The sequence below is a fragment of the Sparus aurata genome, chromosome 20 (genome assembly GCF_900880675.1).
Source record: "Sparus aurata chromosome 20, fSpaAur1.1, whole genome shotgun sequence".
In the NCBI taxonomy this organism is placed as follows: domain Eukaryota; kingdom Metazoa; phylum Chordata; class Actinopteri; order Spariformes; family Sparidae; genus Sparus; species Sparus aurata.
In genome coordinates this window covers 10,327,052-10,353,881 of record NC_044206.1, presented here as the reverse complement: position 1 = coordinate 10,353,881, position 26,830 = coordinate 10,327,052, and the positions used below count along the sequence as shown (strand labels likewise).

The following is a 26,830-nucleotide window of genomic DNA, read 5'->3' as shown; positions in this document are numbered from 1 at the left end:
AAGATTTGACAGCAATAGACATATTGTGATGCCCAGCCTAACTGATAAAATCAAATCATAGAGCTGTTCCAAATTGGAATAATTTACCCCTTAATATTCGTCTAATGAAAAACTAATGATCTTTTAATAAATAAATAATAAATATAAATGGAGATACCGGACTGAATAGAAGGAGATATTTCTGTCATACATTTCAATATGCTTGTGTTGCTTAACACAATGTTTCTCATTCTTTGCATACATAATGCATATTGATTTTGAATGACCAAAATGTATTGCAGTGTTGACTGGCTTTTGAGCTGTATGATAATTTATATACTATCTTAATGTCATTTGATCAATGCAGCCCAGGTTATCATGTAGTTGATTTGTTGTTTATGTCAAGTTTGGACCACATTATTATCATGTTATTGCCACGCCATCATCTAATTGGAGTCTTTTAAATAAATCAAAGTTTATAGTATACTATTAAACACATGGCTAAAACCTAAGTATGTGACAGACCCTCTTTCGGTCAAACAAACATATATTTTTTTTTACTGATTCCTTTCTTTGCAGATGAGCTTTGCTTGAAATTGTTATATTTACGACTGCATTTGAAGGCATCATCTGAGCTCCGCAGTGCCGCGAAAAGCCTGTGAGGAGATCAGACCCAGGTAAAATTAAGATTTAAACAGCTAAATATCTGAGGTACTTCCGAAAACTAGCTGTTTTAATCCAAACTAGGGGAACAATTAATATTAAAAAGAACCTCAGAGTCACGTCATGTTGTCAGTCAGAGGTATGTAGGCTAAATCTATGTAGAGGAGTGAGGACAGAAGAAGTCAGCTAACACCACTAACGTTAGTTTCATTTTTAGCTAACGTTAACGTTAGCTAACGAATTAGTCAACAAGTTGCTCTTGTGTATTAGTTTTGAGCTAACCTCTTGCAGAAAACGGAAGAGGCTCTAATATAGTTGGATACAAGTGTAATTAAAACCAAACTGTTAACTGTCATTTTTTCATTTGCTTTCCTTCATCGTTCTGGGTCTGTGTATGTAATTAAAGACTGCTCTAGATATCAGGTTTATTAATGAAGAAACAAAATGGCCGCTCACACCTTCATCGCCATCTCTGAGCTGCATCCCAACTTCTCCCATCCGGTGAGTTCAGATCATTTTCAGCAAGTTACAGCAACTTAATGTATTTTCCTTTTACAACATTACCTTTACTTTTAATTGATATCAGTGTCATATAGCTATAAATGAATATATTTAATTGTGGTTAGACGCTGGTGTAACACTGTTTAATGTTACTCCAGGCCTGTTGGGTTTGTAAGTTGTGTTCAGCCCTCAAAATAACAAGTCTGTTCACTGTCATCATCCTTGTAAAAACATCCATGTGTTTCAGAAAGTGGCCGGCATCGTCATTGGGAAATCTGATGTAAAAAGCTTTCCTGACAGAAAAAGTAGGCTAAGTATCATTATGTTTGCACTCACCTAAGCTGTCGCTGACACCTCAGTGTGTTGTACACCAGCACCCTCTTCTGGAGAACAGATGAATGAATACCCACTCTCTGGGCTTTCCTTTCCTCTTCTTTTCCATTAACCTGTACACTAACTTAACCTACATGTCTGCTTCTCAGATATTGGTGTCGACAGATTCACTTTTAGCTTCACAGTTAAGGACTCTCCTGACTTCTTCATCAATGTGACAGCCTGGGGAAACGATGGATACATCAACTTGCTCTCCGGCAGCTTTAGTGTTGGAGACTGTGGTGAGGAAGTCACTCTGGAAGTTCCCACAAGTCCTCATCCTTGTAATTTTGTCAAAAATATAAATATATTTATTAATTTTATTTTTTGTATTCATTGCGACAGAAGTGCCTGGATTATTATTATTATGTAGTTTCCTGATTTATCACTAATCCTATTTACTCCTAAACTCTCCCATTTTGAGTGCTTGAACATCATCACATTAAACTAAGAAAGTCGGTGCTCTGCATCTTGTCAAATGAAAGTCAAGCTGCAGCAAATTAGAAAAACACAAACTTTAAAAGAATATTTAATAACCTGAAATTTGTCAGAACAACATAAACTAGATTTGCCTGAACACAATTGTTTCTTATTATTTTTTCAGTAGTCATCGAGAATCCTTTAGTTGCTACCAAAGATCCAGAGAAAGGAGAGAGATTCTGTCCCACAACACCAAGGTAATTAACACTCTCAATAGATGTTATACAGAAAAATAATCCTCACTCTGCGGTGCTTTTAGATACCTGTGGGGTAGTGATGTTAACACGGTGTAATGCTGTGTGAAATATGATGTAACCGTGTGTAATGTCTGGCAGACTTGCTGGTTCAGAGTGCCTGTATCCGCTGTCTCAGCCACTACAGGCTGCTGGTGACGGAGGCTCACTCCCAGGTGTATCTGTGTGCTGACATTGACACCATGGACAGGCTGCTGCCGCTGATCCACCTGCCAGTGAAGGACTCCAGAGATTTTTACTCTCTGGGAGACATCGTGGCCAACGGGCAGAAGCTGGATGGCACAGTGATAAATGTACTGGCTGCGGTGAAGTCGGTAAGGCGCCTGAGGGCCACAGTCTGTCAGTGTTAATTAGTATTGAAGGAGAAGTTCACATTTGAATGCATTCACACTCTGCCTTTCACATTCTTTTAATTAACTTGTGTAGTGTGCCCACATTTCCACCAACCTGCCTCATCTGCTTTTATCAATGTTGACACATTTCCCAGAATGCTTTTCTGTAAACATGTAGAGAGCGAAACAATGGGGTTATTAAAATATATGACATGACATGACATATTCATGACATATTCTTAAATGGGTTTTAGAGGGGTTGGAAGAAAGACTTAGTAACATAACCACATTCAGACATACTAATCTAGACTAATACTAATTTAACTCATGGCAAGAAAGCAAAGAAGTATATTTCTAAAAATATTAAACCTTTAAGTTTAAAGGTATGTAGTTTTGGGGAATCAGAAAAGAAAGATCATCTTTGACAGATTTTTATGCCTAAACAAAATATACAAACTCTATTTGTCCCCTGGATCTCAGCGGCTGTCCAGTTGCTCATCTTAATGTCCGTGGATGAAATGAAGGACTGACTGCTGTGATCAGCTGTTTCTTGGTTTTAAAACTCCCCGGCTGTGGGTCACCCAACATTGCAGGTCATTGATACCTCCGCCCACCTCACGCAGAGGCCGGCACATTGCCGCCTCGTTTTTAGATAGCAGGCGAGGCGGAAATAAGTGTACCCTCCGAGGCGGAAAATTGGCGGACCAAAACAGACCCCCAATTTGCCGGCCAAAAGGACGGGCAAATTGGCGGTTTGGTGCTCTGTCTAAAAACGGCTAGTGTTTTGGGGACCTTATTTTTCTCTGAAAACAGCTTGTTTATTCAGTTACGGAAAAAAATTACATTTCGGAGTTTGCACAATTAACTCTCAATTTATACTGTAAATATTGAAATCCTAAGGGATGTATTTCTTCTCCAGAACTTCATAGTGACCCGTTCATACTTTAATGACAACAGGTCCAGTTATTTAGAACATGTAACTTCTTTCCATACTGGTGTGTTAAAGTCAGTCTTGGTTAAGAGAAAAGGTATCAGCTCCTCTTCTGTGATTGATTTGGTCGATTGTTAACCCTTTGAACTCTGCAATATACATCATCTTTCAGTACCTACATTAGTATTTTTTCTTATAGTAATGTAATTCTTAGATTATCATAAAATGCTTAATTTCCCTAAAATCTGTACAACCTAAGTTTAAAGTTTATATAAGTCAATAAACCTTAATGATTGCTCAAATTGTTTAAACGTCTTAATGATTATAAATTTCTTTCCAGGTTTCTTTTTAAATTGGCATGAAATATCTAAAATCTAAAGCATCTTAAATGCTAAATACCGGTATGAGCACTTTGATCCAGCAGGACTAACAGGGACTGTAGCTGTGGAGAAAATGGTGTTTGGCTTTCAATAGAAATATATGTCTTAGTTGTGAACTGGGGGAAATTAATTTTTTTTTCTTTATTATTTTATTTTTTCAAAATTGTTTTATGTTTAAATGACCAACTGAGTTGAATCCAGGTGGGAAGATTTCGGAGGCCAACAGCCATGATTAACACTCATCGAAGTTTTGGTTGTTGACTTAATCATGGTTCCAACTGGTAATGAACATTTTTAGAGGTGTTTTTCTAACAGGGAACATGAGGAAAATTGATCTACTCATTGAGAAACAATGATGTATTTCTCAACTTTTCTACACACTGATCACATTTAATGGTGGTTTTTCAGCTTTCTTTTTCTCCACAGTGAGCTCGACTATGGTGGAAAATGGGTTGTTAAAGTTTCCTGAACTCAAAAACAACATTCACAAGAAGGAAAAGGTTGTTAAAATGTCGTCCAATGTGGCATTATGAACCTCAGTCATGGAAAGGTCCTGGAAGCTCTCGCTGAGGCCAGAGTGGGAAGCCTGATAAGCTTGAAGTGGGATGTTTTTGACAATGAGTGCGGACGCTAAGCAAATATTTCTTCTGTTTAAAAACTCTGCGTATCAGAGTTTGTAAATGAACCTAATCCATATCATATGAATTGCCTAATTGACCACATTGTGTCTGTTTTGTCTGCGTGGAACATGCCGACTTGCCATAATGGCCTCAAAGATCTGCCTCAGAGTTCAGCAAGGGGTCAGAGCCTGAGGTTCATGTCAGTGCGTCTCTGACAGGAAGTGGAGATACTGCGATAGGAACTTCAGATGATTTTGTTTACATTGTACAGATCGGTGAGCCGAAGCAGTTCACCACTTCAGACAGACGCAAAGGCCAGAGGCTGGAAGTGAAGCTCTTTGATGACTCTGTCTCCTCCTTACCACTCGTCTGGTGCGTCACGCTCATTTATTCATTTGGAAAATGACTAAAGATTTATTACTTGTGTTGCTTTTGTGCCATATTCCATCTCAGTGAGTCTCCGTCATGTATCTTTAAGCTACCACAAATGTACTCCGGTGACATGAAGCTTTAAATTAACCTGCATGTGTGTTTGATTTTCACTGTGCTCCCCCTGACCTCTGTTTCACTCACAGCTGGGACAGAGAGGCCATTCAACTCGTGCAAACTCTGATACCGAAGGAGACGGGTAGGTTAACAACCTCTGCTCATTCCCAGCCGCAACATGAATCTTTATTTCACTGTTATTCCCGCCTGTCACATCCCATTAACACACTGTACTGAAGAGAGGCATGGAGGCGGATATCTGAGCTGTAACTGTGTGTTTATGTTTAAGATAACTTACTGTTGTTTTAACTTTTATTCTCCATTCAAAGTGCTCTTCATAGCTGATGTAAAGATTAGCTTTGACAGCTTTCGCAACAGCATGGCAGCCACCGTTAACTCGAAAACCATTATCACTGTCAATCCCGGTAAGATATCACAGCAGCATTCACAGACAAATGAAATGAAAATGCTATTTTGGGAGCGAACCAAGCAGTCATGGTGTGCAGTGTAAGAAAAACACATCATCCTCCTGCTGTGAAGTAGAATATTGTCAGTTTGCTGCTGTCAATCATTTGCTGTCAGACACCAGAGAGGCCAGCCTGCTGTTCAGCTACGCTAAAGAAGCATCGGAGTCTGGTGCTCTGGATCAAGATGAGAAGCCAGAAGATGTGACTGGTAATTATTCTTACACTTGAATGAGTCGAAGTCTTGCTGTGTCTTCAGGTACAGTATTCCTCATGTTTTAGGCCTTGACTCTTATTTCTACTATTTCTTTCTGTCTCTCTTTTAAATTTCCTCTGGTGGAGTTGTCAGGCGATGATGTTTATATCTATGATACAGGTAACTTGTATAAATGTAAAAAATTCAGTTCTGGGCACAATAAGGCCAAAACCATCATAAATATTGTGATGTTCTGTCAGTGTCAATTAATCCTATAAAAAGACCAAAAGTACAACACACATTCCTAAAAAGTCGGGGCGCTGTGTAAAGCTTGAATAAAAACAGGATGTAATCATTTACAAACTTACTTACCAAACTTACCAACAACAGATTTTCAGCCACTGTAGTAATATCCTTTATACAATCATGTGTTTCACAAAGTGGTGAACCTCACCCCATCCTTGCTTGTGAACGACTGATCCTTTTGAGAATGCCCCTTTCGCACTCACCATGATACTATCACTTGATACCAGTGAACGTTTTTAACTGTGAAATGTGTTTTTGGATTATTCCACAACTTTCCCAGTTTTATTGTTGTTCTGAATATGTTGCAGAATAAATAGATATTTAGAAAAAATAAATTGATGAGTTAAAGCATTAATTATATTTTGTATATTTGTCTTTGAACTGTGTTCAACTGAATAAATGTTAACACATACTTGATTTTGAGTCGATTCAATAAACATTGCCATTGTGCTGTGAATACACCAAATCACACTCAAATCGTACTCAAAAACACATTTCCTGCTGTTACAGTAAAATTTCTTAAAAATCGCAGTACTAATCCATCTTCAGAAATAACTAACCCTTTCTTTGAAAATAAACGATATATTTATGCAAACCAGCAGCCAGAATAAATGTTGGCTAAGTACATTTCTGCGAAACCACAGATAAGTTGAAACAGAACTTTCTTTATGTTGTAACTTTACATTTGTTTAATTTGAATTTTCAGTTTCTCTCTTGTCACAATGCTCTGCTTAGGTTTAGGCACAGAACACCTTCGTTTGGGTTAAAAGTTGGATGGAAATGTTCGCAGGTCTCCTTAAAAAAATCACCCGCTAGTCATTTCACAAAAACGGCTCAAAATATCCTGAAGTCTCCTGAAAAAAACACCTAATTTAGTCCCCACAAAAACATTGAGAAATTTCCCCAAGTGTCATTAAAAGTATCCACTGGTGTGACTCTAACTGCGGTCGGCCGTTTCGCAGCCTTGTTGGCTGTAATAATGGCACCATCGTCCCCTCCGTCTCCTGGTGTGAAGGGCAGATAATAAACATATCATTTGAAAGTGATATGCCACGTTTGGTACAAACTTTAACCTTGGACGTATCTGTAGTTTGCAAAAACATTGACTGCTAACATTACCCTGGCAACTGGACTGGTTCATGAGTCAGTTTTAAAGAATTACATATTCAGTAAGACCAAATGGGCCTGGAGACTAAGCTGTTTGATATTGTGGGAATCAAGCAGTACTGGTGGACGGACTAACAGACTGATATTCATGAGGGTACTTTTGATCAGTGTGATTGTTTGTAAATCACCACTGAAATCTTTTTAAAAAAATGTTTCTTGGTTATGCATCATAAAAGAAGTTTTTTCCTCATCATGTATTGGACTTAAGGTGGATATTGTGCTATCATTTGTACTTCTATAAAAAGATAGAAAGTATATCACTAACCTGTCCTTAATTGTTTCTGATGTAACACATCAAATTGTCATTGACAAGAGCAGCAAGTGTTGAAGCCTGTTCTCCAAAGAAACAAACTGCAGACATTAATGTGTGAAGTTGTGCTGCTGTTTCTGTCTCTGCAGTGGATTCCATCACTGACGTGTACACGGTGACTCAGCTTAAGGAGAAGGCTCAGGAGAACCCAGAGGCTTTCTTTGGCATCACATACAGCTTCATCTCCAAACTCGACCTCGACTCTTCTGTTTCAAAAGTCATCAGGACTCGCTGGTGAGCTCACACAAATATGAACGCAACTCTGATGTTCCACCTCAATCATATGAATAAACACATTCGTCTGATAAACAATTCTCTGCTCAGTCCGTTCTCTTTTGCGTCTCAGCACCAGGTGTAAGTTACAGGTGATGGAGGAAACGCAGAGCTGCCCCAACCAGCTGTGTCCAGGGAGAGATCAGGCCTTTTCAGCCTCCACAGGCTTTGACCTGCTGGTGGACTTCACAGACCACACTGGCACCGTGCACGGCTGCGCCCTCAGGAGCCCCATGGCAGAACAGGCACTTGGCTGCACAGTTAGTACAACTTCACATGGGGATGATTGTTCAGCCTTAATTCTACATGTGTTTGTAGCGATTAAGTCACATGATTAAGCTGTTGTGGAGAGTTTTCAAGTTCTGTGTGGCTCCAGAATGTCATGTCAGATTTTATCTTTTACATTTATAATTCAAATAAACTAGTGTTATGTAAAGTTTAGCATCTGTGCATCATATGTTGCAGACAAACGAGTTTACCATGTTGACTGATGACCAGCGGACTGCAATGAAGTGGAAGTTTCTTTTGGAGAGATGCAAAATATACGTGAAGGTACTGTACTGTGGCTTTCAGTGCTCTGCTGCAGTGAGGGTTAGCTATAAAATCACGTGTTTAAAGATTCTTATGATATGTTGTAGATCCTCCCGTCCACTAAAATGAGGACTGGGATCAGAGGGGTGATCCTGGCCTGCACACGGGCTGACCCAGGAGAGGTGAAGCAGCACATGTCGGCCCTGCTGCAGCGGCTGTGATCACAGCTCACACTGACTGAGCAGGAGAGCACTTGTTGTACTTGGCTGCTTTCACTGCTGTGTGGTTCCGTTTGGACTGAGGTGTTGACAATGACAACAGCCATTTACACATTGTGGCTTTGTGTTTTGAGGATAGATGCCTTCTCTGCATTATTTATGTATTTGTTTAAATTATTTATTTAAATATAATATATTTATTAATATATATATTTATTTATTTAAATATATTTATTAAAGAGTGTTCTGTTGGGTTTACTGCTTTTTAAATATGTTAAACTAATTTACCAGTGTAAATCAGTCATATGTTGATATGCATTTGTCAAATAGATTTTTCCATGAAAGGATTTTTAATTTTAAATAGACAACACACTTACAAATAAAAAGAATTCACACTTTGCTGTACTGATTGACTGCATTTAAGTAAGATGTTTCTTACTTTCGCTGAATTGCATTTTATGACAGTAACAGGATATTTTGTAATGGTGAAAAAGTGACAAAGTACATCTGCTCAAGTACTGCATCTCAGTACAGTTTTGGGGTACTTCTCTTCTGTACAAGTGTACTGAGTAATTCCGTGTATTGCTGCTCTCTGCTTCTGCCCTCCATTTGAAAAGCAAGTACTGTGTTTTTATTTTTTTTACTCCAATACATTCAATTAATAACTTCAGCTGCTGTTTTTTTTGCAGATTAGTACAAAATATAATGAACATGTGAGACAGAACCACAGGGGAATGTTGTCGAGACACTGCAGTATATAAAGTCATAAAAATTCTTTTTATTTTTACCTGGAACATTAAAGGCACAGTATGAACTAATCTTGGTTGAAAACATAAAAAAAAAAATAGCTCGACCCTACCCATCTTGTTCTAAAACTCCAGTGCTAGGGGAGTAAACACTCTGCCCAGATGTTCGGGCCCCCAATCCAGACCACTAGCTGCTCTGCTAACTAAACTAACTAGCTAAGGGCATCTACAGTTAGCAGCAGTTAGCGGTTACTCTGCTGTTATGCTGCCCCTATTTCTTTTTGTATAAATTTGACAGGTGGCTAATTCTTACTATTATACCTTTAAAATGTTGTACACATTAATGCATCAATAATGATGAAGCAAGGGAACATACTGCATGATGCTTTAACTATGGTTATATTCTGTGCTATTTTTTTGAATGAATGAAGCTTCTCTGATACAGTCTTGAATATGACCATTTACAGTCAGTAGGTGGCGTGAAAGCACAGGTTATGAACACGGAACCTTTTAGTCACCGTCGTTTGTTGCTACGGGGACACATTACGGAGACGTACTGATTTGTCGTCAACACGAACAACTGAAGGTAATCAGAACATGTCAAATTTGTGTTGTCGAGTAGTTTAAATTGACACAAATGTTATCATACGGCGAAATATAGCGACAGTCACAATGTGTTAGCTTTGAAGTAGAGACGTCAGCAAAGTGTCTGAGTTGCACAGCCGTTGAACATCGCGAGGCTGCTCTGCTAACGTTAGCCTGAACCTGATAAGTTGTGTCTTTTTATTTCCACAGTATCACAGTAACCAGTGTTCCTGTTGAAAGTTGACATTTGACAGCAGTCAGAAAACCGCAGCAGCTGACTGTGTCCTACATTTCTCTGCAGTGTCATACATGCCTCACTCCGAGCAGTGACAGCCAGCAGTGAAGCATGAATGTGAACCAGGGGACGGTGGGCAGCGACCCGGTCATTCTGGCCACGGCTGGATACGACCACACGGTCCGATTCTGGCAGGCCCACAGCGGGATCTGCACCAGGACGGTCCAGCACCAGGACTCTGTATCCTTACTCTCACTAACAGACCGTTTCAACGACAAATCAGTGTGATTTTGAAATGATTTAGGACAGTTGACAGATCATAAACACAGATATACAGTATGTCTATTCTAGAGGGAAGCACAAAGTCAAGATTAGAGTTTCAGCTGACATCTTGTGGAGTTGATTTCTTCATGGTTCAGTAAATTGAACATGGATGCTGTTAAAGGAGCTGTTGTTTACTGTCTCTGGAGCAGCTCCATGATTTGTCTGTAGATGGCACCATCACTACAGTGTGTCCCTCTGCTTTTTAGCTCAAAGAGGAATTCTGAAATATAGAAACAGCCTAAACCCAAACAGTCCACTTCCTTAACATTTGCCACCAGCAAGTAAATTCACTTGAGGTCACACCTGACAGGAGTATGATCGCAGCTGCAGGTTGGTTAAGAACTGCTCTCAAACCTCATTTCCTCACTTCTTAATTTCTTCTATTAGTGTCATGCTTTATACACAGCTTACTATTGCAATTAAAGGAGCACTATGTCGTTTTGGGGAAGACATTTTAATCTGAAGAGAAAGCTAAGATGGACAAACAAACTGACCTTACAGCACAACACAGTTTCACAATGTTTTACTTTGTTTATATGTGGCAGACCCTGCCACCTTTCTAGTTTCCAACAGTGTTTGTGGGACCTTATTTTCCTCTGAGAACAGCTTGTTTACTCAGTAAAAAAAACTACATAGTGCTCCTTTTTAAATTCACAGCTGCTACCTTTCACAAAAATCCCCACTCTTTGTTTCAGGTTATCAGCACATCCGCATGTACGATCTGAACTCCAACAACCCCAACCCGGTGATCAACTATGATGGCGTCAGCAAGAACATCACGTCTGTGGGCTTCCACGAAGACGGACGCTGGATGTACACGGGAGGGGAAGACTGCATGGCTCGCATATGGGACCTGAGGTCAAGAAATCTCCAGTGTCAGAGGATATTCCAGGTCAATGCTCCAATCAACTGTGTTTGCCTGCATCCAAACCAGGTGAGACACGGATCTTGGATGTATGTTTGGTTTTAATATTACTGTCAGACAATCGGAGTATGTGCTTACTTCTTAAACAAGCCTGTAAACAGCCTGTGTTGTATGTCTTTTAGGCGGAGCTGATTGTCGGAGACCAGAGCGGAGTGATTCATATCTGGGATCTGAAGACCGACCACAATGAACAGCTGATTCCTGAGCCAGAGGTCTCAGTCAACTCAGTTCACATCGACCCAGATGCCAGCTACATGGCAGCAGTCAACAGCTCGGTCGGTATCCAAACAGCCTGAATAGGCTGCCGTTTATAGTTTTAAAGTAGAGTTTAATGATTAAAACAGCCTCTTTCGTTCCTTTTGTCCTCCTCTAACAGGGGAACTGTTATGTGTGGAACCTCGCTGGAGGCATCGGCGATGAAGTGACTCAGCTCATTCCAAAGACTAAGATTCCTGCACACAAACGCTACTCCCTCCGCTGCAAGTTCAGCCCTGACTCTACGTGAGTGCCCTTCTCCTCTACACACTATAAGACTTTGTATTGTTAAAACAACAAAGAAAGCTCATTTCCTGCCGCGATGTTGTCCAGGTGATACTGACTGTGTCCTGTTTGTTGTCATCTCCAGTCTGTTGGCCACCTGCTCAGCAGACCAGACCTGTAAGATCTGGAGGACGTCCAACTTCTCGCTGATGACCGAGCTGAGCATCAAGAGCAACAATCCCGGAGAGACGTCTCGAGGCTGGATGTGGGACTGCGCTTTCTCTGGAGACTCCCAGTATATTGTCACTGGTCAGTACATGAGCAAACATGGCAGAGGGGTAATCACTACCAATTAATCTCAACGACTTGCCTTGCACTCATTAAGATGGAGATGCCAGATGCGTAAAACTCTGTGGGGATTTATCTGATAATGAAAGGAATGGCAAAGAAGAAAAACTAGAAACAACTGTGACTGTGTTGCATCAGCGAGGCTCTCCAGCAGCATCAGAACAGCTGGTGTAACATGTGACCCTGACGCATGGCTGAGACCATTTATAATGCCTGTACCACTCATTCATCACAGGTACCTGTAAACCATCATTAGCGGTAACATTTCAGAATGTCAGCAGGATGAGAGCTCAGATCAAAACAGACTTTACAAAGTGCTGCTCATTTCAGGAGCAAATGAAAAGATCATTAACGGGGAGTTATGATCCCAGTGGAAATCATGTAAAATTAAGTAAATAAATATGACTTTTAGCAGTATTTTACTAAATGCTGTGTAGTCTAAAAAATAACAGTGAGTGAAAAATGGCAAAAACCTAACGGAGGACAGGAGTGGAAGGTTGACAAAGAGGATGCTTTTAGTAGATTTGCCATCAAGGGGTTCAATCACCAACTGGTTACTCATCTGGCCGCTGCTGTTTTAGAGTTAAGATTTTGAATTAGATTAGTATTTTGGACTGACACTGTGTGGGAGCAAGTCTAAAGTATTACATGATGAAAAAAATTTTAAGTTAACAAAGAAAAGTTTAAATGTGCAGGCTTTTCCTACTTGCATTGTTTGTGTCAAAAACGGCAGAATATAAAGGCAGCACTTGCAAAAACACAAACTGCCTTCCACTTCAGTGATGTTTCGCGAGAAATCAGTATGATGCCCTTCTAGTTTCAAGCCGTTGATGAAGATGCTCACGAGAAGGATTTGTAAAAGTTTTTGCAATTTTTCTAAATAAATGTTGTTTTCTTACAAACCACTCCATAAGTTGTTAGAGAAGCGGGTCGAGATTTGATAACTTGAGTGTCACTAAATATACCTTTTAAGTGAATATCAGGTTCTGACTCTTGTTTCCATCCAACAGCCTCCTCAGACAACCTGGCTCGTCTGTGGTGCGTGGAGACCGGGGAGATCAAGAGGGAGTACAGCGGCCACCAGAAGGCCGTGGTGTGTCTGGCCTTTAATGACAGTGTGCTGGGTTGAAGAGGAGGAGGAGGAGGAGGAGGAGGAGGAGGAGGAGGAGGAGGAGGAGGAGGAGGAGGAGGAGGAGGAGGAGGAGGAGGAGGAAAGAATGAGGAGACGGTGTGTGCAGAACGAGGACTCTTTGGAAGGTTGTGTGGCTGGCATCAGTTGGAGTTCTTTAAAAAATTTTCAAGAAATGATCATCCTGAGAAACTGTTTGAACATTACGATGAATCTCAGCCACCACAATGTCTACAGTGCTCTTCCCTGACAGGTGCCTGTAAGTATAAAACAGAGAGCACAGGCTAGATTCTGCTTAAAGGAACAGCACGCCATTTTGCAGCAGCTTTTAGTGGGCGTATTGAAATGCGTATGTATCAACAGTCTGAAATATGTGATGGTTACGATCGATGCCTTCGTTTTTAATGTCCACTTCAACTTCACCTCGGTTTATACAGCACCATATTTATTATATCATAAGGACCACATTATTCACTTTGACCTGGATGAGCTGTGGAATTGATTTATTTCTCATGTGCGATATGTATGGTTCATGTGTTTCTCTTAATTCAAAGTTGTGCTATTCTTAATCAACACACGTGAGTCAGAGAGGTTCAAGAGAAAGTGATGTACGTATGAAGAATCCACAGTAAAGACGTCATTCATAGAAATCCCTACAGTTTTTAGTGTTTTCTCCTTTTTTCATTCTTTTCAAGGAAACATTGCCCGAAAAATCCACAACAGTCTTTTTATTAGATGGATTGAAACACTCAACAGGAACAGCAAGCATAATTACACTGCAGCAGTGGGTTACAGGAAACGCACACAAAAAAAAGGGGATCTTTCTTCTGTAATCTCCGAAGTGTGCCACCAGAGAGGGTATTACACATGAAGAGAGTGACGACGGGGCTCTGGCGATAACCGTGACAGCCTGTCTCCATCTCTTCTCTCTCGGAAGAGATGGAGAACGGACTGGGAGAGTTGGCCGCTTCACTGGTTTACTGGCGGCTGTATGGCACAAAGGAAAACAGTCAAAGCTGGCTTTTGTTCTGTCGTTTTTAGTTTTTTTTTTTTTTTTTTTCTTGTAGAGGGAGCTAAAAAGACAACTTTGTTTCCCTGATCTTGCGCTGGGAGGAGAGGAAGAGAGCACACAGTCACTCCGGTAGGTAGTAGAAGCAGACGGACACGCAGATGTTGCTGGGGAAGCAGATGTCGATGCAGAAGTAGACCAGCCTCTGTTTGCCCGGGCCTGAAAACAACAACACAGGAAACACACAAAAAAAACCACAACACAGTTCAAGGTCTGATTCTTGTGTTTTTGTACCCCATCACTTAGTGAAGACGGCTGAGTGAGTACAAGTGTAACGTTCAGCCCGTCATTTACTGCATCGGTGTAAAGGTCACTGGGCATCATAGATTAAGCTCAGGTTTCAGCCTGACACGCTGCCAGCTGACTAAATTTAAAAGCTCTGTGCATACAGCGTCTGTGGGAACCAACTAATGTGTCCCTGAGCTCCACTGGTGTGTGAGCATGCATACTTGACTAATATTACGATAAGATGACAATTTTTTCATTGATTAATTTTCATCTAAAATGTCAAAATATAAACTTACAGTGGTTCCAAAGTGATGCATTAGGAGCACATAATGACTCCATGATAAGATGAAACGCTTCGTCAGTTTAATATCTTTTATCTAATATCCTTTGGTTTTGTTGGTCAGACAAAAGAAGGGACAGATACACAGTGCATGGATCTTGAAAAAAATCAAGCTGCTTAAGTGGCTGGTATCTATGAGTGAATATGCAGATCCTAGATCTGGAGAACTTTACTTGTAGTAATCAGTTATGGGTGGTTTAAAATTTACTGTTGATATTCTAGTTACAATTAAAATAGTCATTAGTTTTGATCTTGAATAAAGGTTTACTTGATTCTCTATAGGCAGGGGAAATTCTGCTACTCACATGAGACTCAACAGAAATCAGTGGTTTTCTGTTTTACTTATTAAACGAGGTTTTACAAGATAAGGTTGAAAGTTTGGGGTATTTTTCTTACTTTCAGTAAATCTCATTCAAAGACCATGAAGGTATATGGGTTAGGGTTAGGGTTAGGCCAGTATGGTATATGTTTTATATGTATGTACTGTTTTTTAAAAAAAGGGTGTGGCTAATGAAACAGCTGGGCACTTTAGCTTTTAGCAAATGTCAATCAAACGAGAGTAAATGGTGCATTTGTTGGGAACTATTTCCAGTGGCGGATTAATACACGTTTGGTCTTCTCATGAGTATTGGATGCTACTCAAAAAAAAAAAACAACGGTGGTCGTGGTAATGAAGACGCTTGTCTCCCAGTGCAACAGTGCGGCTAATGGATGTGTTTTTCCTAGTTTTCTGACCACAATAGAGCCCTACAGCATAGAGACGTACACTGTTTCTGCACAAAATTTGCGGGTGTATATACTGGACATTTTTTTTTTAATGAAGGTTAATAGGCAACAAAAGTGGCAATGGACTCATCTCCACTTGACAGGGGATGACAAAAGGCAGATGTTGGTGGGAGTTTTTCTTGTCCAGCGTGACGGGATACACATTCTTTTATAACAGTTGTTTGTGATCCTTATCCTCACATTTGTCAAAGCCTTTTATTTTATTTTTCTACACAACATGCAATGTTATTTGCCTGTGAGGTCTGGCTGTCCTTACCATCGGCCCTCTTGGTCCAGTGGATGGACCTGTCCTGACAGAGAGCCTGCAGAGGCTCCTCCAGCGTGGACACGTCCACCTGACTGGCCGCCAGCACTCCCAGGAACTCCGTCTGCCTCTGCGTCTCGTTCCCAGACAGCTGGAAATGATTCTGCGGAGGACGGTAATCACAACATCTCAACGGAGAATGCACAACAGAGAAACTGCAGGGATGAAAGGAGACTCTCGAAGCCGCGGCGTCATTTAAGAAGTGTGAGAAATCATATTCAACTCAGCGCTGTAGACTAAAATGAATAAGCGAGGGAGATATGAGGGAGACTGAAACCCAAGCTGCTATTAGCCCGATATCTTCGCGGATGAGGTCAACACGGCATCACATTTGCGCTCTTACTTGTCACAAAGGTAGTGTGTAATTGCGCCACTTACACTTCTGATTGGCCCTGATAGTGAACCACTTAAAGCGCCGTTATGCTCGAGTGGGTCACGTAACAACCGAGAGGCCCATTGTGCCGCAGAATAGAGGGACCATCCACGGCTACTCTCCATCCATACGGGGCCCCCGACCTCCTATCATAGATTAAATGGCCGCAATCAACAACAAAGTTTGAATACCGAGGAGCTGTATGAGATACGCGACACCGCCAGACCGGATCACAGAAAACGCTCGGAGACTCTGCTTTTGATGCGTGGAAATGAGCCACTGTGCAGAAGATGATAAGACGGAGAAACAAGGGCTCCTCCTCAGTTTACCTGCGAGGTCCCACAACTCAGCGGTGGTCTTTCACCTGCACATATTCACAATTAAGAGTCAAGACTGGCTACGGATGTCAATATGACAGATCTAGGTATTCGCCACAGGCCCTCCTCTGGTTGTATTTTAATCCAACAGAGAAGCGTTAAAAAAAGCCAAAGATCCCCCACACAGAGCAGCCATTGTGCCCACATCAGGGCTCAGGCCTCGCTGCCTCCTGTAAGAAGATCCCGGGCAACGCCAAGGGGGCCTGGAGGGATCAGATGTGCTGAGGAATTCAGCCATGGAGCCATAGAGGGAGACTACTTACTCTTCAAGACACTCTGCGCCTTTCAACCCCTCTCTCTTTGTACGGAGCAGGGAGGAACTCATGCAAAACCTATGAGACCCAGCAGGTCCTGGCTCAGTGGTGCATTTGCTCCCGTTATGAGTCACGGTCAGAAATGCCAATTCACTCATTAGCCCGGGCGGCTTTTGAAGCACCTGGCAGGGCTTAAAGGGCAGCCACGGCCTTCTTTCTCTTTTTATTCACCCTTTGGTGCGTTTTTCATGTCGAGCTTTGTAGTCTCACATGTCCTGGACGCAGTGAGGGGAAGCCCTATTGTGCAACACGGCCGCTCAGTTCTCACTTGCTGAGATGTCGCCGCCCGTTTACCTTGCGTGCCGACTCGTGGAGGAGGGAGTGCACGTTGTCGTAGTCGGACCTCTCCATCTTTCGCAGGAAGCAGCTCTGCTGGTCCACAGGTTTGTAACAGATCAAACCCTGCAACACAAGAGCACACAATCAAGTCGGGTTTCCCTAGCAGGATCTGCTGAACCCTTTTTTTTAAAAAGCGTGCACACTATTCTGCCAACATGGAACGGTTGGTCAGCATAATCTGTTGATGGCACAGCCTTGATTGCAATGGTTCCGCCCCAAAACTCTTGGTTGGTTTGCTAGATAGTACAAAGGTTCCAAGAATCGTGAACAGGACTTGTTATTATATACTGTCGGGAAAACTTACTACTCACTAAGTAGTTTTGTTCCCTAAACCTAACTGAGTTTTTAGTTCTTTAAGCCTAGATAAGTATTTTCTGTGCCTAAACCGAACCAATCTACGAAGGAAAGCAGGAGAAAAAAAGGGAAATAAGTGAACTTGGTGCAAAAATAATCGGTCTAAAGTATAACATTAAGTTAAGTAAATCACGTTGCTCCAGAACCGCCATTGCAATGGACCAAAAAGCAACAAAATACACGTTAAGAGCAAGCTGCTGTGGCTGAATGGCCTGAGTACAGATCTCTCACCTTGGGGACAGAGGTTGTGTCCCATTTGAGTGTGAATGTTTCACTGTAGACTAATTATTTTTGCACTAATTAAGTTCACTTCTTCAATTTAGATTCCCCCCCCCCTGCTGTCTATCACAGATTGGTTAGGTTTAGGCACAAAAGATACTTATTTAGGTTGAGTGAACTAAAACACTTGGATTGGTGTTGGCAACAAAAGTACTTTGTCAGGGTTCAGGGAAGTAGAAGACTTCAGGAAGAGATGGTTTAGGTTAAAATCGACTCTTTTTCCGTGTTAACCACAATATTATAAAAGATAACTTCTCCCTTGTTCGCTTCTAACTGTGTCGCAAAGCTGTGACATTACAGAGAGATGATTGGTCAGTTGCAGTGATAGTCCCGGAGCAACATTAATGACCGTATCCCGTGGAAAAAACACCAACACGTGGATATCAGACGGCACGGTAACACAAATGTCATGCGTATCGCTAAGACGTACGTGCTTGATGTCGAAGAGCACGGTGGACGTCTGATTCGCTGGCGAGGTCACGCAAAAGGTCACCAGGTCATTCTGCTGGTCCACGACGGCCGACTGGTTGATGAGAACTCCAGTCTGATCTGGAACCGTGATCCGGACAATCTGCGAAGGCTGACAAAAGATAGACGAGCGTTGAAGTAAGGTCACAAGGTCAGAAATACCTGCTGGGACAATATTCACAGCCACATATACCTGAGAGTGAGGTCGCGACAGCCCCAGGTGCCCCGTCAAGCCGAGGGCGACGATGACCAGGAGCAGAGAGGCCGAGAGGATGACCCAGAATGCTTTGTGTGGGAAGCGGAACTGGGAGGACGCGGCAGAGTCCCCATCCTGAGGAGATGTTTCCACACACAAGGACCAGTGACAAGCTTTTAGAACAGTGCTCGTCATCTCATAAACACAAACCTCAGTCTGACTCTATGCTCCTATTTGACCGGCTGCTGAGATTTGCACAGCATCAACGTGAGATCACGTCCTATCACTCAGATGTTGCCTCGACCCCCTTTCCGGCTAACGTGCACCTTTCCTCGGCCAGAACCTACTCTTTGAATTAAAAGTGGTGTGCTTACCGTGCACTGATCTTCCTCCAAGCGGTTGTCTGAATGTCTCCAACACCTCACCATCCTGTGTCCCTTGACGGCTCCTCACTCGGACTGCTCCCTTCTGGCAGCTATCGGCATGGAGCTGCGATCATGACCAGCGCTGACTGAGACTCGGTATACACCTGGCCAGCTTCTCTTTGTCCCTGCAGACCTCCTCCTCCTCCTCCTTCCCCCTTCACCCTCCTCCTCCTCCTCCTCCTCCTTTGGCCTCACCGTTTCTCTCCCAAAACAGTCGCCCACTTCACACAAAACTCTGCGTTTTGCCAAACTCAATTTTCAACTTCTGTCTTCCGGTAATTTCCTCCTTTTTTTTTTTTTTATGTCTCCCCCTGCCTGAAACGACTTAATGTGCCTCTTAAACATTATCCATCTTTCCACTTCCCTTAGAGGAATTGGCCTCCCTCCCCAGGACCAGACAATGGACAAAGGGGGGTGAGGCAGGTGCAGCTTGGGAAGCCTCTCTCATCAGGCGAGAGGCGATAAGCGCATGGCTTCGACTGCTGCGGCTTCCCAGCTGACGACAGCCCCAAGGTGACTTAGAGGGAAGTTTGCTGTGTTCACTTTGAAGTAAACCCAAAGACAGCAGACGCCGATTCAGTGAAGACAGTTTGTGTTTTATTACGAATTCGAACATTGCTTTCAGTGATTCTGGGAGTCGAGGACAAGTCATTAAAAAAACAGATTGTAGAAGAAGGAAGATTGGATTACCTTTACAACGTGTATGGCAGTCTGTTAATTGAGGTTTCACAAATGACATGAGAAAACGAGGTATCATTGCACCATCCCAAGAAAGTAACTGCGAGTGTGAGGTGTGTAAATGACATAAAAAATAAAAAAGTTCAGTGCCGTTTAGCCCCGTTGTGTGGCTGTTATTTATAGACTTTGGAGCAGAGCTGTAAACCTGAACACACATATATTACCACATTGTTAGCACACATTTCGCCTGCTCATTTCCCTCTTTGTGTTTGACTTGTAGTTGCCTCAGAGGAGCTTGCATCACAAGACAGGTTAAAGGACTTTAAAGGTGCACAACATAGTTTTGGGGAAGAAATTGTTATGCCTATACAAACTCTTTGTTTCCATAATTGAATAAACAAACTGACCTTGAAAGGACAATTTATACTGTTTTATTTTGTTTATATGTGGCGGACCCTGCCACCTTTCTAGCTTCCAACAGTGTTCTTGGGACCTTATTTTCCTCTGAGACCAGCTTGTTTAATATACATTTTAAAGATAAATATTTCAGAGTTTGAATTATTACTCTATTATCGCAAATATTAAAACTGAGTTTAAATTTCTTCTCCAAAACTACAAAGTGCCCCTTTAAGCTCACTTTCCTAAAAAAAGGAACACACACACACACAACTCCTTGAGTCTCTTTAACACTTAAAATACACTGAAACAATACTGGAAATCGTTGTTCTTGTGTTATTAATAATAAAATATTGATATAGTATTAGCTTAGCAGGTTTTAGTAATGGTGTAGTTTAATAATAGTCTTTTTTCTCCTGTCACGCAGCAGCTAGCTGCTCGGTTGTGACTTTGTCATAGAGATGATTTACATCATATAGACATTAACAAAATATATTCCCTTTTTAGATGTGTATACTCTTCAGGTTACACTGTAGTTTCATCCCTGCAGAGCAGGAAGGAGGTCAGCGATGCTCTCCACGTAATAATCTGGCACCATCCCCTGCCTCTCCGCGCAGCCGCTCTTCTGGTGGGCCTCGGCGTCCGCCACAGTGCTGACCCCTGTAAGCGTGAGCAGGGTCTTGAGGCCGCAGTTGGAGCCCAGCATGATGTCCGTGTCGAGGCGGTCGCCCACCATCAGGCAGCGCTCGCGCTCCACGCCAAACTGGGAGGCCACGCAGTCGAACATGTAGTGGTTGGGTTTGCCCACCGTCTGGGCCTGGCGCTGGGCCGCCGTCTCGACGGCCTGCAGCAGGCAGCCTGTACCTGGGAGGGGGAGGAGGAGGAGGGGGCTTGACATATTTCTGTAGTTGTATTGTTGTAGGTTCAAGCATGTAGAACCTGTATACAGAAACATTTTGCATACCTACAACAGGAAAACACGCCTTTGTGTCCTGGACAAAGGCTTTCCAGGAAGTAGATTTAATCTTATTTGGTTTATACAAATGAAAAAGTGTAGCATCTGACAAGTGTATGTAGAGTCTGAGAGTGTACGATTATCTTATTGATACGCCTCAGCTCTCTCACCTCGCCTCCATCCTAACCTAAACATAATGAGAGAAGAGATATTTGTGCTGACATAGCAAGATGACTAATTAACTAATTATTATAAATCGAAAATATGGATTTTTTCACTTTGATTTTATGTTTTTTACATTTAAGAAATAAGTCTGCTTCAGCTGTTTAGGGGAACACTTTCACAATTTCCAGTCTCATGGCAGTGATTCGATAATGCCTGAATTTTCATTTTTGGGTGAACCAACCCTTAAACTTTTAAAGGGGGTACTGCATAGTTTGGAAGAAGAAATTCACCTTGGAAGTTTAATATTTACAATGATTATGATAATAAAGGTATTAATACAAACTGTCCATAACTGAACAAACAAGCTGTTCTCAGAGGAAAAAAAAGAACACTGTTTGAAGCCAGAAAGATGGCAGGGACCACCACATATAAATAAAGTTAAACAGAAGGAAATTGTGTTGTCCTTTAAGGTCAGTTTGTTTATTCAATCATGAAAATAGAGAGTTTATTTATTGAGTTTGTTTAGGCATAACAAGAAACCAGTCAATGAAGATCTTTCTCCCCCAAAACTACATATTGCTCCTTTAAGTTTTACTTTTTTTTAAACTAGTCACGTCATTCATTGTGTATTTAAGGGCAATCTAGGTATCACATTTATAGTTTTGGATGAACCTTTTAAGCGTGAGAGGCCGAGGTGAGTAGAAGCTCCACTCACTCTGGTCCACCTGCCTCAAACCACCACCTGTAACGTGTGCGTGTGGATCCTACCTGGCACAGCCTTGCCTCCCTCCAGGGGCAGCCTGGTGTCCCTGTTGGTTCCCACGAACAGGCAGCCCTGCTGGCTCAGGTACTGCAGGGCTCTGTTCAGCTTCATGTAGCTGAAGTGTTCGTCGAAGCCGACCAGCACCGCCTTCACCTCGGGGTCCAGGTCCACGTTGGCCCAGTCGAGCTGCTTCCCGGTGATGAGGTCGGGTCCCACCCCGGTCTGCTGGATCCCCACCGCCTCCAGCTCTCGCCTCATCGCGTCGCTCCCTATCAGGTACACTTTGCCCTGCAGCTTGCACACCGTCTTCAGGTACATGGCGGAGCAGTACGCGGTCCCGAACACCTCCTCCTCCTTCGCGTTGAACCCGAGGGTGGTCATCTTGTCGGCGTACATCTTCCTCGTCTTGGTGCTGTTGTTGGTGACGAAGAAGACCTTCTTCCCCTTCTCCTTCAGCAGGTTAATGACCTCCGCGGCGCCGGGGACGGCCTGGTCCCCCCGCCAGATGACCCCGTCGCAGTCGAACAGGACGCAGTCCACCGAGTCCAGCAGTTGTTTCACCAGGGCTCCGGTCAGCCGAGCACATTTGGACCCAGACATCAGGAAGAGTTCAGCTGAGCCGCTGTCACACTTCAAAACCAAAACCTGTCCGTCAGTGCACGTTGCGAGCGGAGTTACGAAGTGTAGCAGCAGTTGTCATAAAGTACGTCGAGCTGTATGTAAACACTGAGCCTTATCTTTGTGGGATAAAACACCCGTTTTGGTTTAAAGTGTAGCTGCAGTTGTGCCTGGTGAAAAGCCTGACCTTTCTCTGAGTGTTGCTTCGATTCTGCCGTTACTTCCGCACCGGCTTAAAGCGACAGGAACAACACACACACGAAGAAGAGCAGCCCCACTTCCGGTCAAGAGATGATCACTGTCCCCGGCTCACATCTTGTTCAGTTATTTTTTTTAATAACAGAGACACGACACCAGGGTGTTTCAAGTATCATAACTATAAGCACATTTTTAAAAAAGACTGAAAAACATTGGTTACACAGCTACCCATAATGCTATGAAAGCTTTAAGCTTAGAATGGAAGATGAAAATTCCCATTGACCTTGAACACTCCTTTCATATTTATGTGGGTAAAAGCAGCTTAAACTCGCACACCGACAACTAAAACACCATTTCAAAACATAACTCTATATCCTGAACAAAAGATTCCAGGAAATTAAATTACATTTTTTTTCCACTTCAGATTACAACAATGTATTGCAGCATCTAACAACTGTTTGGTATTTTAAGCATGATTTAGTAAGTTTTGTAATCTCCCTCTACCTACCCTTAAAATCTATGCATGCATGATTTAAAATAAATTCATTCCTTCATCACATATTGAGAACATTTCAAGAGAATAATGAGAGCATATATGTTGTTTACTCCAGCGTTGGAAGCATTAATGCTTTAGCTGATGGGGAACAAAGAATACAAAGGAATTAAATCAAGTGTCCTAAGCTGTCAGGTAGAACATTTAATTAACAATGACTTGATACAACAAAGATTACTTCTGTGTTGCTGCCAATGTGGTCAGAGGATTCAGTTAGGGACACCTTGTGGGAGATAGACACCAGAGCCTGTATAGAAATCACTGACATAAACTTTATTTCTTTAGTCAGCAGCAGTTCTTCAGGACAGTAAACAAATGGAGATGTACAGTAAATGCAGCATAACAATGCAGAAGGTAGTGTCTTTATTCAGTTGTCTTTTTTTCGAACAGGTTGCAGAGGGAAGAAAATCTCTCCCAGGTTTCGGAGCAGCCCTCTGCTGTAGTAGTATCTTTTAGAGTGGTCTGGCGACGGGTTACAGAGTTGGTCTGCTGTTGCAGTTGGGTGGCAGTGCTGACAGACGTAGCCTCGACTTTTGTACCACTCATTGGAGGTCTGGTTGACGAGAGCCAGGTAGGAATGGAACAGGGCGTAACCCGCCAGGAGGAAGAAGACGAAGACCAGAAATCCCAACATGAAGATGATCCGGGGGAAGGTCAGGAACAGATGCTGGAGGGACAGAAGGTAAATTAAAATCAAGTCCAACATGAGATACAACATTTGTATGGAATATATACATTAAGTCAGCAGTCATAGGTCTCACCTGTACAACAAACAGAGGCCCCGCCGGCTGCTGCTGGCCCTGATCATCTATATAACTGGCCGACAGAAGCCCTGACCTCAGCACAGCATGAAGCAGCATGTCTCCTGTTAGCACAGCGATGTCGCCTGCCATGGCGCACACGCTGAAGAGGTAAAGCAGGAAGTAGCGTGTGTTCTGAGCACCGATGCAGTTGTTCACCCAGACGCAGTGGTGGTCGAAACGTTGGACGCACCTGTTGCAGACCCCTGAAACACAGACAGTGTTTCCCGTGTGCACTGAGCGAAGCAATAATGAGTGCAATGTTTGTTTGATTATCAAACCCAAAGGGAAGAGAGCAGCTGGTACTCACTGCAGTGTTTGGAGCGAGCCGGTTTGACGAGCTGGCAGGTCGGACAGGAGACTCCCGGGTGGAACAGCCTCCTGTCATACGGATAGATGTGCAGCTGGCCGCCGACTTTCTTCTTTGTCACTGTGCCTGCAAGAGTCAAGAGGAGAGAGTTAAGAAAAAAAAAAACATACTACAGGAGAACAGGATTTGAAAGCCGGAGAATCTCTGCAGCTCTACAGCTCTAAAAATTATACCTTTATACAAAATTGCAGCTGCTGTGATTTGGATATTGCACAGTTAAAAGAAAAAACAAAATATGGTTAGAGACAGATGTTCTAAGTGGAGTTCAGTGTCAGGAACATAACAGAAGACAGAACAGAGAGTGGAAATGAGCTCAGTAGCTACACCTGGCATTCCCAAGACGTGGACTCATATGAGGATACATTTGCCTGTTTTACTGCACCGAGGGTGATGCTGTGCCGCCTGTCCCTTGATACCCAGAAAATTGTTTTACCCCCCTGTGACAAAACGAAAATTACTAATGCGCATGGGTGACGTGTAATTACTCCTAAGACTCCAAAATACGACAGCACACTGACGAAGCATGGATGTCGGGTGTGCTGGGAAGGTTGAACAAACAGATATTTTTGAATAGGCTTGAGCTAAATTGACCTGGATCTCTCTTGATGCAAAGGTAGAAGAAGAAGGTCTTGACGGCCAGCAGGACGTAAGGCACCGACAGGCTGGTCACGGTGGTGTCCATCTCCCTGCAGAAGCCAAACACCTCGTAGGTGAACTCTGCATACACTGCGGCCTCCAGCAGGACGTGCAGATAGATGAACATGTTGTTCCTGTAATCAAAAGCAGGATAATAAGCGTTGACACTAAAATGTAATATCAGTACATAGATACAGACTTAAAATGTATCGATTTCATTCCTATGAACACTTTAATTGCAAACCTTTGATGGAACAGCCTGTGCAAGCTCCTCTGTGACAACTTCTGGAGCCATTTTGGTGTTAAAGGTGAAACTACCTGTGGAGACGATTGATATTATATCAGTGGAACAGCGCCACACAGTGTCAGGTTGTGGAAGCATAGTTAAAGTGCCTATTTTCTTACCTTTGCTACACAGTTGAAGACGATACTAAATGGAGTTTGCTGCTGGCCTGAGTACTTGCAGACGAGGACTATACATGTCAGCACCACCACGACGTAGATGGCGAACAGGGTGAGGAAATCCATGTCGCACCTGGCAGCGTCAAAGACACAAAACAACAGGTGTTTAAGGTAGAAACTCACCACGAACAGGTCGCAAACTCAACAAGAGGCCCCATTAAGTCCTTCTGTGCATTTAGTTTTAACATTATGAAGACTTTTGAGCTAAACAACGCAGGGCGTGGCTGCTAAAACGACTCAAATTAACAAGTTTACGTTATCATGCTAACCTGCGCCAGTGCCCAGTGTTAGCAAACCTGCCTATCTACTCCCGCTTTCTTTACGTGCTAAAGCTATTTACACGTGTCGTTTTCTTTTACCTTCTAGTCGAGGTCAAACATAGCTGCCTTTCAGTGCTTTATCTCACGTCAACATGGTTGGTTTGTACAGCGCTACAGCCGCCAGCCTCACTTTCGGTCCATGGACATGCTCTGTCAACACTGCTAGCTAGCTACTTCCTTAGCATCGAGGTAGCTAACTTCCAAGCTAACAGCTGAGGGGCTGTGCTAACCTGGTGCTAACATGCTTAGGCAGGCGCTGCTGCAGGGAGGTAGGAGAAGTGTCTGTCCATACAAACATGAAATTTGTCCAGATGTAAATAGTTACACATAATGTGAACAAAATTCACACTTACATAGCTTTTTAAAACGTACTCATAATTATTGAGAATGCAGCCAGAGAAATCTCCTTGGAGAGTTTTCAAAGTTTCATGAGTAGTCAAACTGTAGTGTTTAGTGTCTTTAATGTCTTTCCCCTTCTGAAATTATTTTTTTCCATAAAATATATTCTCTCAACTGTAAACACTGAATGAAAAGGAGATGTGATACATTTAAGATTTCACCTTGATTGGGGAGGTCAGTTTATCACATTCTAAAAGCACATTAAAGGGGCATTATGTATTTTTGGAGAAGAAATTCAAACTTGGAATTGTAATGTTTATATTATTATTAATGAGGTAATACTACATACACGTTTTTCATAACTAAATAAACAAGCTGTTATCAGAGGAAAATAAGGTCACTGGAACATTGCTTGAAGCCAGAAGGGTGGAAGGGTCCGCCACATATAAACAGAATGAAATTCTGTTGTCCTCTAAGGTCAGTTTGTTTA

At 42.5% G+C, this 26,830-nt stretch overlaps 6 protein-coding genes across 13 annotated transcripts in view; 3 read left to right on the top strand and 3 right to left on the bottom strand.

The window, feature by feature from the left end:
- Positions 1 to 603: 603 nt before the first annotated feature.
- meiob (meiosis specific with OB-fold) lies at positions 604 to 8,868 on the top strand. 5 transcript variants are annotated; one of them, XM_030399488.1, is made up of 14 exons: positions 604 to 656; positions 1,049 to 1,143; positions 1,391 to 1,448; positions 1,626 to 1,757; positions 2,120 to 2,192; positions 2,368 to 2,563; positions 4,784 to 4,884; positions 5,088 to 5,140; positions 5,328 to 5,423; positions 5,581 to 5,673; positions 7,531 to 7,675; positions 7,788 to 7,974; positions 8,180 to 8,266; positions 8,353 to 8,868. In XM_030399488.1, exons 2-14 carry the CDS (start codon positions 1,087 to 1,089, stop codon positions 8,464 to 8,466), a joined length of 1,392 nt encoding a protein of 463 aa, XP_030255348.1. In that variant the 5' UTR covers positions 604 to 656; positions 1,049 to 1,086; the 3' UTR covers positions 8,467 to 8,868. The 5 variants fall into 5 exon arrangements, with proteins under 5 accessions (XP_030255348.1, XP_030255351.1, XP_030255349.1 ...); XM_030399491.1 differs by having other exon boundaries at positions 622 to 656; positions 1,059 to 1,143; XM_030399489.1 differs by lacking the exon at positions 604 to 656 and adding an exon at positions 657 to 781.
- Positions 8,869 to 9,675: 807 nt separating this feature from the next.
- Positions 9,676 to 13,273, top strand: mlst8 (MTOR associated protein, LST8 homolog (S. cerevisiae)). Of its 3 annotated transcripts, none has more exons than XM_030400719.1 (8): positions 9,676 to 9,795; positions 10,005 to 10,269; positions 10,632 to 10,683; positions 11,049 to 11,287; positions 11,401 to 11,553; positions 11,655 to 11,779; positions 11,904 to 12,067; positions 13,117 to 13,235. In XM_030400719.1, exons 2-8 carry the CDS (start codon positions 10,141 to 10,143, stop codon positions 13,233 to 13,235), a joined length of 981 nt encoding a protein of 326 aa, XP_030256579.1. In that variant the 5' UTR covers positions 9,676 to 9,795; positions 10,005 to 10,140. The 3 variants fall into 3 exon arrangements, with proteins under 3 accessions (XP_030256579.1, XP_030256578.1, XP_030256577.1); XM_030400718.1 differs by having other exon boundaries at positions 9,682 to 9,795; positions 10,096 to 10,269; XM_030400717.1 differs by lacking the exon at positions 9,676 to 9,795 and having other exon boundaries at positions 10,141 to 10,269; positions 13,117 to 13,273.
- Positions 13,274 to 13,948: 675 nt separating this feature from the next.
- On the bottom strand, positions 13,949 to 19,547 carry bricd5 (BRICHOS domain containing 5). 2 transcript variants are annotated; one of them, XM_030400722.1, is made up of 6 exons: positions 19,037 to 19,547; positions 18,660 to 18,797; positions 18,429 to 18,578; positions 17,321 to 17,428; positions 15,915 to 16,065; positions 13,949 to 14,463 (listed from the first exon to the last, which is right to left on the bottom strand). In XM_030400722.1, the coding sequence occupies exons 1-6, from the start codon at positions 19,088 to 19,090 to the stop codon at positions 14,369 to 14,371; spliced, it is 696 nt and encodes a 231-aa protein (XP_030256582.1). In that variant the 5' UTR covers positions 19,091 to 19,547; the 3' UTR covers positions 13,949 to 14,368. The 2 variants fall into 2 exon arrangements, with proteins under 2 accessions (XP_030256582.1, XP_030256581.1); XM_030400721.1 differs by having other exon boundaries at positions 18,660 to 19,547.
- Positions 19,548 to 19,662: 115 nt separating this feature from the next.
- On the bottom strand, positions 19,663 to 22,908 carry pgp (phosphoglycolate phosphatase). The gene is made up of 2 exons (XM_030400720.1): positions 22,050 to 22,908; positions 19,663 to 21,025 (listed from the first exon to the last, which is right to left on the bottom strand). The coding sequence occupies exons 1-2, from the start codon at positions 22,642 to 22,644 to the stop codon at positions 20,700 to 20,702; spliced, it is 921 nt and encodes a 306-aa protein (XP_030256580.1). The 5' UTR covers positions 22,645 to 22,908; the 3' UTR covers positions 19,663 to 20,699.
- A 755-nt stretch (positions 22,909 to 23,663) lies between these two features.
- On the bottom strand, positions 23,664 to 26,231 carry zdhhc4 (zDHHC palmitoyltransferase 4). Its single transcript, XM_030400528.1, has 7 exons — positions 26,041 to 26,231; positions 25,625 to 25,754; positions 25,464 to 25,537; positions 25,175 to 25,353; positions 24,524 to 24,649; positions 24,175 to 24,419; positions 23,664 to 24,080 (listed from the first exon to the last, which is right to left on the bottom strand). Exons 2-7 carry the CDS (start codon positions 25,745 to 25,747, stop codon positions 23,781 to 23,783), a joined length of 1,047 nt encoding a protein of 348 aa, XP_030256388.1. The 5' UTR covers positions 25,748 to 25,754; positions 26,041 to 26,231; the 3' UTR covers positions 23,664 to 23,780.
- grid2ipb (glutamate receptor, ionotropic, delta 2 (Grid2) interacting protein, b) overlaps positions 25,659 to 26,830 on the top strand; it is a 41,589-nt gene continuing 40,417 nt past the window's right edge. Inside the window, exon 1 of the mRNA XM_030400523.1 lies at positions 25,659 to 25,792. The gene's annotated coding sequence lies outside the window, so the exon portion shown is untranslated. The remainder of the gene's footprint in view (positions 25,793 to 26,830) is intronic.

Bases quoted from the DNA above. Each gene is read 5' to 3' on its own strand.
- meiob (XM_030399488.1), top strand. From the start codon at position 1,087: ATGGCCGCTCACACCTTCATCGCCATCTCTGAGCTGCATCCCAACTTC. The intron at 5,141-5,327 runs GTAGGTTAACAA...CTCCATTCAAAG, and splicing joins TCTGATACCGAAGGAGACGG to TGCTCTTCATAGCTGATGTA. The intron at 8,267-8,352 runs GTACTGTACTGT...GATATGTTGTAG, and splicing joins GATGCAAAATATACGTGAAG to ATCCTCCCGTCCACTAAAAT.
- mlst8 (XM_030400717.1), top strand. From the start codon at position 10,141: ATGAATGTGAACCAGGGGACGGTGGGCAGCGACCCGGTCATTCTGGCC. The intron at 11,288-11,400 runs GTGAGACACGGA...TATGTCTTTTAG, and splicing joins TTTGCCTGCATCCAAACCAG to GCGGAGCTGATTGTCGGAGA. The intron at 11,554-11,654 runs GTCGGTATCCAA...CTCCTCTAACAG, and splicing joins TGGCAGCAGTCAACAGCTCG to GGGAACTGTTATGTGTGGAA.
- bricd5 (XM_030400721.1), bottom strand. From the start codon at position 18,857: ATGACGAGCACTGTTCTAAAAGCTTGTCACTGGTCCTTGTGTGTGGAA. The intron at 16,066-17,320 runs GTAAACGGGCGG...CGTCCTCCGCAG, and splicing joins TCCACGAGTCGGCACGCAAG to AATCATTTCCAGCTGTCTGG. The intron at 14,464-15,914 runs GTAAGGACAGCC...TGTTGTTTTCAG, and splicing joins CTGGACCAAGAGGGCCGATG to GCCCGGGCAAACAGAGGCTG.
- pgp (XM_030400720.1), bottom strand. From the start codon at position 22,644: ATGTCTGGGTCCAAATGTGCTCGGCTGACCGGAGCCCTGGTGAAACAA. The intron at 21,026-22,049 runs GTAGGATCCACA...TCCCCCTCCCAG, and splicing joins GGGAGGCAAGGCTGTGCCAG to GTACAGGCTGCCTGCTGCAG.
- zdhhc4 (XM_030400528.1), bottom strand. From the start codon at position 25,747: ATGGATTTCCTCACCCTGTTCGCCATCTACGTCGTGGTGGTGCTGACA. The intron at 25,354-25,463 runs GTTTGCAATTAA...TTTTGATTACAG, and splicing joins CACAGGCTGTTCCATCAAAG to GAACAACATGTTCATCTATC. The intron at 24,650-25,174 runs GTCAATTTAGCT...TGACTCTTGCAG, and splicing joins TTGCATCAAGAGAGATCCAG to GCACAGTGACAAAGAAGAAA.